The following is a 12,098-nucleotide window of genomic DNA, read 5'->3' on the forward strand; positions in this document are numbered from 1 at the left end:
TCATTAAAATCACTTCTCATTCTTCTAAACTTCAATGGATACAGGTCCAACCTTTCAATTTAGGATATCCCCCTCATCCCAGGAATCAGTCAAGTGAATCTTTTGAACTGCTTTTAATGCAATCATATCCTTTCTTAAATAAGACCAAATCTGTACACTACTCCAGATGTGCCCTCACCGATACCCTTTACAACTGCAACAAAACATCCCTACTTCAATATTCCCTTCCCCTTACAATAAATAACATTCCATTTGTTTTCCTAATCACTTGCTGTACCTAAATGCTAACTTTTTGTAATTCATGTACCAGGACACCCAGATCCCTCTGTATTCAGCAATCTCTCCCCATTTAAATAATATACTGCTTTTCGAAATCCACAGGGTTGTTAGAGAGGGAGTTCCAGGTAAAGGAATGGCAATATAGTTCCAAGTCAGGTTGGGTGTTTGGCTTGGAGGGAAACTTGCAGGTGGTGAAGTTCCTAGGCATCTGCTACGCTCGTCCTTTAGATGATAGAGATCAGGTGTTTTTGAGATGCTGTTGAAGGAGCCTTTTTGATATTGTTCACAAGTCTTTGTGAGGTAACAATTTTTTTTAATTTTCCTCTTTCCTCATGGCATTTTTACAAATTGCAAGAAGAATTAGCAAAATAAAAGGACTACATTTAGTCGAAGCAAAGATAACGCAGTTCAATACACATAGATTTATTTTGAACCATTCGACTTGCCGTCATTTATTTCCCGCATGTCAGTAAGAAAACGAGCAGTGCCCAGAGTTCAGATTGATGATGTTGCCATGCCAAACTCTATACACGCCAGTGAGCTCATTATGCAGGTGGCATTACTTGGATCCCTTCCTATTGGAAAAAGGAACTTTCCCATCAGCCAGAAAACACGAGGGGGCACAGAGCCAGGGATGGGGCTGTGGGCAGGGTACTGGTGAAGGGCAGAGGGGGGTGGCAACACAAGGAATTTTAAAAATCCATAATCAAATCAGGACAGCTTCCTTACTACAGTCAGATCGGCATCTTTGATACCTGGGAACAGACTTTCCTCACTCTGGCAACCCATTAGCTGGGATTTCAGGTTATGTTTTCAAACAGCTTTATTTTGATTGACGTAGGTTAAGTTATCTGGAAAAGTGTTTTAGAAATGGGGGCTCTAAGCTGTAACACAGGTATGGTAACAATATAGGCATTGGTTTAAATTTTCCCTCAGGCCTCAAGAGAATACAGGCCTCTGTTAACACAACAATGGTGTATAATAAATCAAAAATGTCCTACCCGTCATTCCAGTTGACTTACTCTGAGAAACATCTATTTTAATTTAAAATCCTGGAATTTCTAAGGCATGTATCCAGCCCATTAATTGCCACAGTTGTCAGACCAATATTAATAGGGATTTCCACACTCACATTCCTTGAACAGTATGGTATAGCACTGTTCTCACATTCTCAAGGCACTACACCTTACCAGCAATTCATAGTGCCAGCTCCAGTTAACACCTAGCACTCTTTGTCAGCTTCAGTTATACCCCATTGATATGAAGCTTAGCTGGCCACCATTGAAGGGAGCCTGGTGATGTTACTTTGCTTCATTTGTAGGTCATACACTTCCTTGGTAGAGCTGTGATTAGCTGATTCTGAGAAAGATCAGCAGAAGCTTGGGAGTAGACGGGGCATCACATTAAACAGGGAGATTTCACCAGTGTCCTGGCCAAAATCCTTACCTCAACCAACATCAGTAAACGTGTCCTCTATCACATTGCTATTTGTGGGAGCTTTGTGCATGCAGACTGGTTGCTGTGGTGTCCACATTACAATAGTGACTATGCTTCAATGTATTCCATTGGCTGTAAAACACTTTGCGATATCCTGTGGTCATGATAGGTGCTATGTAAATGGTATAAATGTAAGTTGTTTTTAAGTGTGAGCAGCTGATTCTATGTTGGGCCTAATGCAGTGGAATTTGGGGGGGGGGGGGAGAAGAGAGGTTTGAGGAGTTTGTGCTTGAATACTATTGGGAAAGGGCCTTCTTAAAGCACAGGATAATTCTAGATAAAGAGCAATCCACTGTGTGAAACTCTGCTCCAGAACCAGAACAGAACCAGGCCCAGGACACAGCTGACGATCAGGATTTGTCCCAAGGGCTGTACTGAATCTGGACTGGAGCTCTGGCAAGAACTCTCTGGTTCATTCACATTCATATGAATGAAGCAAAAGTTAACCATTATCTTGAGCACCATGAAAGCTCCATGTAACACTGCCTCACAATGCAGCTAGCTCACCCTGGAGATATTTAATGGCTGTTGCAGTGGTAACAGGCTCAAGGCTGAACTTCCATTGAAGCACAGGATTTGGGAGCAAGAGTGAGCCATTCGGCCCCTCAACCCTGCTCCACCATTCAATCGGATCATGGCTCATCTGGCTACGGTCTCAATGCTACTGTCCTGTCTGTCAGCCACACCTCCCCCACTCCCACATCTAACATTGATAAATTCAATGATCCAGCCTCCACTGCATTCAGGGGAAGATGATTCCACATAATAATGACTTCAGAAAAAACAATTCTCCTCATCTCAGTCCTAAAAGGGAGACATCTTATTTTTAAACCTTGTCCCCTCAAGCTAGTCACCCCACCCTGTCAAGTCCTCTCCCATCTGGGGCAGAAGGTCTGCCTCCTAGAGCTTCTGACTAATCTATTGGCCAGCAGCTAGCTGATCCCAGCAGTGTCACCAGAAGAGAGGGGGTTTGGCAGGGGTGGGGGTCAAGAGGAAATAAATGTGGGGTTGGTAAGACCTTGGGGAGTTGATGCTCTTTGTCTAGATTTACACAGAGGGTGGTAAATATATGGAACGTGCTGCCTGGAGAGGTGGTGGGAGAGCAGGTACGATAGGGGCATTTAAGGTGCATCTAGACAAAAGTATGAAATATATGAATGGGGTGGGAATGGAAGGATACGTACTCCGTAAGTGCATATGGTTTTAGTTTAGGCAGGTACCATGGTCGGCGCAGGCGTGGAGGGCCAAAGGGCCAAAGGATTTAGCTGCACGCACTTTAAAAAAATAACAGGCATCCAGGATATCCCAAGATGTTTTACAGCCAATGAAATACATTGATTCCAATGGCTACAGGGGGCCCTTGAAGAAGGTGCAACAACTCCCCCCTCGCCCCCTCTCACTCCTCCCTCTTCTTCTCCTCCCCCCCCCCGCCTCGTCATCAGTCACCAGCCCACCAAATGAAACCTGCCAGGCTGGAGACTTCGCACTAGCCTCCTCCATCATGAGTAAAATTCCAGCCATGGGGTATGGTCATTAATTGGCCACTTAAAGGCCTCAATTAGCCTATGGTGGGCAGGCCTCGCAGCAGCTCCCCACTGATAATATTTGTTGCAGTATGCCTTTAAGGAATATCTGCGAGAAGGAAAATGTATCACTCCAGTCTTAGTTCCAATTTTGCTTTGAGCAGAGCACACACACGCAACTCTGATGTCTTCAAGATTTATACCGAATGTATAACTGTTCTCAGGTATCTAGTCTTAATAAATGAACCCACAACATGCTTACCCCAGTCCCTTATGAGTGATTGGTGCCATGTGCCTTGTAGAGCAAATAAGACCAAGATATTAAACCATTCTAATAAACAGCAGTAAAATTGCAATGGGGGTAGTCGAGTAGGTGTGTTGTTCAATTTTACAACCCTCCCCAACCACTCCACCCCCAGGAGGCCATGAAATCAAATCTAGAGGGTATGTTGAAATAAGCACAAAAATGACTTGTGTCGAGAGGCATTTCCTTTCTACTTCCTTATGCCTAACATAATAAAATTTGCTTGGCACTAAACACAAAGGAGACTACTTTAGAATTCAATATTGAAATATCAATGCACCAGGCCAAAGACATCTATAACTACACGAGTTCTTCATTAGGTCAACATAAATAAACTGAGCTGTACCACTGCCCAGGCCACACAGATGAAGGTGGAATGAATCTGATTGACATAATATTAAAAAAAGATACTAAGTAAGTGGAACTGGTCACGTCTGATGTACTGAATGAACCCTGAACCCGACCATCGCCCTGTGAAGATTCTCACCTGTGAGAATGGACTGGTCCACTCGGAGCGTTGTTGATTTGATGCTGATAATCCTGATGTCAGCAGGGACTTTATCACCAACTGAGGGAAAAGAAGGAAACATTTCCAATTAAAGTATGGCAGTATTGGAATACCCATTATTGAAGCAGCTCTCCTGATTGGCAGCCACTCCTTGTCCAGTCTCTTCCCAAAAACTCACATTGATTATTTTCTTGAATACACTGAAGTGAAATTGGGAGCAGTATGAAACCTGATTTTATGCCCCATGAAAAAAGATACACAATGCCAAATGGAATCTCCGTCCTGGAGTTTTAAACCATTTGTCATGAGCTTACATCCAATTTTTTTCAGCACAATCAGCTCAATGAGATGACTTAGTTTAAGGACAGCACTTGCAAATCTCAATAAATGCCAACAAAGCCATCAAAGCACACAGTTAGACCACAAGAAATAGGAACAGGAGTAGGCTGTTCGGCCCCTCGAGCCTGCTCCACCATTCAATAAGATCATGGCATGTTGTGACATTCCTCATGTCCACTTTTCTACCTTTTTCCCATAACCCTTGATTCCCGTACTGATCAAGAATCTATCTATCTCAGCCTTAAATATATACAAGGACTCTGCCCCACAGCTCTCTGTGGCAAGCAATTCCAAAGACTCACAACCCTCAGAGAAATAATTCCTCCTCATCTCAATCTTAAATTGGCACCCCTTTGTTCTGAGACTATGCCCTCTGGTTCTAGATTCTCCCATGAGGTAAAACATCTTCTCACCGTTTACCATGCCAAGCCCCTTAAATCCTGTATGTTTCAATGAGATCATCTCTCATTCTTCTAATTTCCAATGAGTAGAGTCCCAATCTGTTTAACCTTTGCTCATAAGACAATCCCTTCATACCAAGGATTATCCTAGTGAACAGTCTCTGAACCGCCTCCAATAAAATAATATCTTTCCTTAAATAAGGGGGCCAAAATTGCTCACAGTACTCCAGATGTGGTTTCACTAGTACTTTGTACAATCGCAGCAAGAATTCCCGACTCTTGTACTCCAACCCCCTTGAACTAAGGGCCAACATTCCATCAGCCTTCCTGATTACCTGCTGCACTTGTGTGCTAGTTTTCAATGTTTTGTGTACAAGTAGCCCCAAGTCCCTTTGTGTTGCAGCTTTCCTCCATTTAAAAAATACTCTGTTCTTTTGTTCTTCCTTCCAAAATGAAGAACTCCACATTTTCCCACATTATGCTCCATTTGCCAACTTTTTGTCCATTTATTTAACCTCTCAATAACTCTTTGCAAACTGTTTGTATCCCTCTCTCAACTTGCCTTTCCATCTTATGTTTATGTCCTCTGCAAATTTGGCTACAGTACATTTGCTTCCTTCCTCCAAGTCATTAATATATATTGTAAACAGTTGCGGACAAAGCACTAGACCAGACTCTTGCATCCTACTTCAAGGTGTAGAAAAGGATTATCCAGTAACTTTCATTCCTGCACAATGCCCTCAAACTCTTCTCTTGCCATGTCATTGCACCTTCCCTCAACTCTTCCATGTAAGCTCTGGCCTAAGAGTAGAGAGTTAGGGGCCATGGAAGGAGCATTCACATTGTGGCCCATATTATGGGTTTTTTTTCAGCCTGGTGACCCTTCTAGAAAAGTATGTCCATCTTTTAGATAAATGGAAGAGGGCAGCACGGTAGCATTGTGGATAGCACAATTGCTTCATAGCTCCAGGGTCCCAGGTTCAATTCCGGCTTTGGCCACTGTCTGTGCGGAGTCTGCACGTTCTCCCAGTGTGTGGGTGGATTTCCTCCGGGTGCTCCGGTTTCCTCCCACAGTCCAAAGATGTGCAGGTTAGGTGGATTGGCCATGATAAATTGCCCTTAGAGTCCAATATTGCCCTTGGTGTTGGGTGGAGGTGTTGAGTTTGGGTAGGGTGCTCTTTCCAAGAGCCGGTGCAGGCTCGATGGGCCGAATGGCCTCCTTCTGCACTGTAAATTCTATGATTCTATGATTATATGGAGGCAATCAAAGAGACTGAAGGAGAATCACAAATTAATGGGGAGCATTTTCTGCATAATGTGACCCAAATACAAAATGGTGGCTCCATGTTTTCAATCTCAAATGGAGTTTCGAATTGCCCGAGAATAGGTGGCAAGGTTAATTTATTTTTAACAAATCAATGTTGTTTTCAAGAAGTGTTATCTTTATTCTCATCTTATGCAAGACAAGAAAAAAGTGGGTGAGCAGCTTTCACCGCCACTGCTAGAGGTCAATATTGGGGATTTTCTGTCAGGAGAGATTGGGAAACATGGAAGTACATCAGCGTGCTGAAATCCACAGGCATGTCTGCCCTCGGGTCAGCACAGGCTCAGGTGGCCTGGTCGCGTGAGCCCCGTGGACACCGTCCCCACAGCCAATGACATGCCACGAGACCAACAGGCTGCCCATGTCTGCAATACAAGGATGTCTGCAAATGAGACTTCAGATTGGCTGGCATCGGAGGTGATGCATTAGAGCCTCTGGCTGCTGACTGCAGTGTCTGGAGGCATGCACTCAGGAAAAAGTAGATGGTAAAAGAAATGACCAGATGACAGAAAAAAAAAGTCCACCACAAGTCAACATTGGGCCTATTCTATTTGTGTGCGCCAGCTGTGAAAGGCTCATTGGTCAGCCTCTCCAACAATGACAATGTACAGTGATGTACACTCTGCAGCCATTGTCTCCGGAGACAGACAGATGCCTAATGATCTTTATTCACAGTTCGCTTCAAAACAAGCTTGCAAACTAGCTTATTGCTTTTCAAAAATAAATCTGATTACCTGCACCCAATTGGTTACATATGCCAACAAGAGCATCTCATGGGCTAGTAGACAATATGGAACAAATGGAATCACTTGTATTACTACAGTATTTCAATTATAATTTCTTGGTTTCTCAGTTTTCATTCAGAATCCAACAAAAAGAAACAAGGAATCCCGGGGAGAAAAATATCAAAAAAATGCTTTCATCGAAAGGAAAGGTGGGATGTCCATAAGGAACAATGTGAGGGAGCACTCCCTTAAAAAAAAAACCAAGGGAGACAGACTCGGAATGTGGCTGCTTTTGATGGCCGTTGGTCCCGGAATAAATCATTCCATTCACTGCTCTTGTAGCCAGTTAAAATGGCTAACTCCCGATTAGAATGGCCAAACCCCGATTTAAAATGGCAAACGGAAGAGGCTGATGGGAAAAATCAGCCAACAGGACTCAAACAGGCAGCTGCAGGCAAAACTGTGTATTCGCCTTTGGGGAGGCCAGACAGAATCGATACCTGCAGCCATCCACATAACAACACACCAGCCATCTGAATACAAATTAGCAATCCCCGGGAACAATGTACAACAAATTAGACACACAAAGCCAACGTAGACTTTTCGGCGCCAGCAGGAGCCGACACAAAAGAGAGGTGAACGACCAGCCCAAAACCGCCCATCGATCAAGGAATCGCTTCAGCATTGGAGAATATCGAACCAACTGATTGGGACGAAGTCCAATCACTTGGAACCAGGTACAGGGTCCACCCCGAAAGGCGGGAAGCCCCTGGGACTATAAGAATAGAGTGCAAGTTCAAATCGACCCTTCTGCACCCCTTCTTCTCCTCTCTCCACCATTCGAGACCCTTCTGCTAACCTTCTACAACAGCCGTGAGAACCGTAAGTCTTACTCCAATGCTCGCTACGAGATAGTACGAAGTCTTACAACACTAGGTTAAAGTCCAACAGGTTTGTTTCGATGTCACGAGCTTTCGGAGTGCTGCTCCTTCCTCAGGTGAATGAAGAGGTATGTTCCAGAAACACATATATAGACAAATTCAAAGATGCCAAACAATGCTTGGAATGCGACCATTAGCAGGTGATTAAATCTTTACAGATCCAGAGATGGGGTAACCCAAGGTTAAAGAGGTGTGAATTGCATCAAGCCAGGACAGTTGGTAGGATTTAGCAGGCCAGATGGTGAGGGATGAATGTAATGTGACATGAATCCCAGGTCCCGGTTGAGGCCACACTCACGTGTGCGGAACTTGGCTATAAGTTTCTGCTCGGCGATTCTGCGTTGTTGCGCGTCCTGAAGGCCGCCTTGGAGAACACTTACCCGGAGATCAGAGGCTGAATGCCCTTGACTGCTGAAGTGTTCGCCGACTGGAAGGGAACATTCCTGCCTGGTGATTGTTGCGCGATGTCCGTTCATTCGTTGTCGCAGCGTCTGCATGATCTCGCCAATGTACCACGCTTCGGGACATCCTTTCCTGCAGCTTATGAGGTAGACAACGTTGGCCGAGTCGCACGAGTACGTACCACGTACCTGGTGGGTGGTGTTCTCGCGTGTAATAGTGGTATCCATGTCAATGATCTGGCACGTCTTGCAGAGATTGCCATGGCAGGGTTGTGTGGTGTCGTGGTCACTGTTCTGAAGACTGGGCAGTTTGCTGCAAACAATGGTTCGTTTGAGGTTGCACGGTTGTTTGAAGGCAAGTAGTGGGGGTGAGGGGATGACCTTGGCAAGATGTTCATCGTCATCAATGACGTGTTGAAGGCTGTGAAGAAGATGACGTAGTTTCTCCGCTCCGGGGAAGTACTGGACGACGAAGGGTATTCTGTCGGTTGTGTCCCATGTTTGTCTTCTGAGGAGGTCGGTGCGGTTTTTCGCTGTGGCACGTTGGAACTGTCGATCGATGAGTCAAGTGTCATATCCCGTTCGTACGAGGGCATCTTTCAACGTCTGTAGATGTCTGTTACGCTCCTCCTCGTCTGAGCAGATCCTGTGTATACGGAGCGCTTGTCCATTGGGGATGGCTTCTTTAATGTGTTTAGGGTGGAAGCTGGAGAAGTGGAGCATCATGAGGTTATCCGTGGGTTTGCGATAACCTCATGATGCTCCACTTCTCCAGCTTCCACCCTAAACACATTAAAGAAGCCATCCCCTATGGACAAGTGCTCCGTATACAGAGGATCTGCTCAGACGAGGAGGAGCGTAACAGACATCTACAGACGTTGAAAGATGCCCTCGTACGAACGGGATATGACACTCGACTCATCGATCGACAGTTCCAACGTGCCACAGCGAAAAACCGCACCGACCTCCTCAGAAGACAAACATGGGACACAACCGACAGAATACCCTTCGTCGTCCAGTACTTCCCCGGAGCGGAGAAACTACGTCATCTTCTTCACAGCCTTCAACACGTCATTGATGACGATGAACATCTTGCCAAGGTCATCCCCACACCCCCACTACTTGCCTTCAAACAACCGCGCAACCTCAAACGAACCATTGTTTGCAGCAAACTACCCAGTCTTCAGAACAGTGACCACGACACCACACAACCCTGCCATGGCAATCTCTGCAAGACGTGCCAGATCATTGACATGGATACCACTATTACACGCGAGAACACCACCCACCAGGTACGTGGTACGTACTCGTGCGACTCGGCCAACGTTGTCTACCTCATACGCTGCAGGAAAGGATGTCCCGAAGCGTGGTACATTGGCGAGACCATGCAGACGCTGCGACAACGAATGAACGGACATCGCGCAACAATCACCAGGCAGGAATGTTCCCTTCCAGTCGGCGAACACTTCTGCAGTCAAGGGCATTCAGCCTCTGATCTCCGGGTAAGCGTTCTCCAAGGCGGCCTTCAGGACCCGCAACAACGCAGAATCGCCGAGCAGAAACTTATAGCCAAGTTCTGCACACATGAGTGCGGCCTCAACCGGGACCTGGGATTCATGTCACATTACATTCATCCCCCACCATCTGGCCTGCGAAATCCTACCAACTGTCCTGGCTTGATGCAATTCACACCTCTTTAACCTGGGGTTACCCCATCTCTGGATCTGTAAAGATTTAATCACCTGCTAATGGTCGCATTCCAAGCATTGTTTGGTATCTTTGAATTTGTCTATATATGTGTTTCTGGAACATACCTCTTCATTCACCTGAGGAAGGAGCAGCGCTCCGAAAGCTAGTGACATCGAAACAAACCTGTTGGACTTTAACCTGGTGTTGTAAGACTTTGTACTGTGCTCACCCCAGTCCAACGCCGGCATCTCCACATCATCGCTACGAGATAGGCACTCCTGACTATCGACCTGTACCTGCTTTGAATCCCGCAGGCTCAGAACCCATATGAAAGGCCATTTGTTTCCTTGACCTGGTGGGCCATTTCCAAAGTTAAGTATTGGCCTTTTAGTTGTAGGAAGTAGCTTAGAAGTAGAATTAATGTGTAAGTATTGATTACTGTATATAATAAATGTGCGTTGATTTAACTCTTACTAAGCGGTGTGTTGGATTATTGATCATTACTCGGACTTGAACCAGGTGGCGGTATCAGAAAGATACCTGGCGACTCAAGAGCAAAGGTGATAGAACAAGAGCAATTAAACTAAGGCTAAAATGAGCACCACTCTCTAGGTGAGCGGTGGTCCCGGAATAAATCATTCCATTCACTGCGCTCTAAAGTGAGTGTTGCTATAAAACAGGAGGAACAGAGAAAAGATGAGTACAATCAGAGAACCAACGCAGGAAAGGTGGTTAATCAGCCCATTGTGCTATTGGTAAATCTTTGAAAGAAATACATGAAATACATAACATTTCTGCACCAAGCACCAAGTCCCATTTCGAAAAGCCCATCTCATTCTCTCTCAATCCCCAAGGAATGGCAAGTGAAACGGAACAGGCTTCATGCAAAATAAAAGTTGGTGATCCGGAGAACTGGGCAAATTTCTACACTGCCTTAAGTTATACACCGCAAAGAAGCTACTTCTATCAATAATTCGTAATGTGGAGACTTTTGCAATTTCTGAAAAGAAATGTATATCCAGCAGTTCAAGCAATTGTGTAGTATTGAAGGGAAATCATAATGTTGTTGTGAGAGTACGGAACTATTAAAGGAGCATTCGATAAAGAAAGCTGGAAGGATTTTCGCATCAGGAGTGAGGTGTTCAGGTTTAATGTTGAAGTCAGGAAGCAGTACAATGTATTAAAGGTAGCAAGCATTGTATTATTACTGAGGAAGGATGTTGATTACCATTAACATGAGAGGCAGGTGTTTATCATCATTAATGTGCAGAAGAGGTTGTGAATAAGAAGATTATCATTAACGTGAGGAAGGAGTTTATCATTAACGTGAGGAAGGAGTTTATTATCATTAACGTGAGGAAGGAGTTTATTATCATTAACGTGAGGAAGGAGTTTATTATTAACGTGAGGAAGGAGTTTATTATTAACACGAGGAAGGAGTTTATTATTAACGTGAGGAAGGAGTTCATCATTAACGTGAGGAAGGAGTTTATCATTAACGCGAGGAAGGAGTTCATCATTAACGTGAGGAAGGAGTTCATCATTAACGTGAGGAAGGAGTTCATCATTAACGCGAAGAAGGAGTTTATTATCATTAACGTGAGGAATGAGTTTATCATTAATGTGAGGAAGGAGTTTATCATTAACGTGAGGAAGGAGTTTATTATCATTAACGTGAGGAACGAGTTTATCATTAACGTGAGGAAGGAATTTATTATCATTAACGTGAGGAAGGAGTTTATCATTAACGCGAGGAAGGAGTTCATCATTAACGTGAGGAAGGAGTTTATCATTAACGTGAGGAAGGAGTTTATTATCATTAACGCGAGGAAGGAGTTTATTATCATTAACGTGAGGAAGGAGTTTATCATTAATGTGAGGAATGAGTTTATCATTAACGTGAGGAAGGAGTTTATCATTAACGTGAGGAAGGAGTTTATTATCATTAACGTGAGGAACGAGTTTATCATTAACGTGAGGAAGGAGTTTATTATCATTAACGTGAGGAAGAAATTTATCATTAACGTGAGGAAGGAGTTTATCATTAACGCGAGGAAGGAGTTTATTATCATTAACGTGAGGAATGAGTTTATCATTAATGTGAGGAATGAGTTTATCATTAACGTGAGGAAGGAGTTTATCATTAACGTGAGGAACAAGTTTATTA

The 12,098-nt window shown here is 44.3% G+C and overlaps 1 protein-coding gene across 2 annotated transcripts in view; it reads right to left on the reverse strand.

Annotated features, from left to right (window-relative positions):
* Window positions 1-12,098, reverse strand: part of atp2a3 (ATPase sarcoplasmic/endoplasmic reticulum Ca2+ transporting 3) — a 356,930-nt gene that overhangs the window by 181,159 nt on the left and 163,673 nt on the right. For both annotated transcript variants that reach the window (XM_072469154.1, XM_072469153.1), the window contains exon 6: window positions 4,091-4,171. In XM_072469154.1, the coding sequence (XP_072325255.1) occupies window positions 4,091-4,171 (81 nt within the window). The remainder of the gene's footprint in view (window positions 1-4,090; window positions 4,172-12,098) is intronic.

Source organism: Scyliorhinus torazame, chromosome 12, assembly GCF_047496885.1.
Source record: "Scyliorhinus torazame isolate Kashiwa2021f chromosome 12, sScyTor2.1, whole genome shotgun sequence".
Taxonomy (NCBI): Eukaryota; Metazoa; Chordata; class Chondrichthyes; order Carcharhiniformes; family Scyliorhinidae; genus Scyliorhinus; species Scyliorhinus torazame.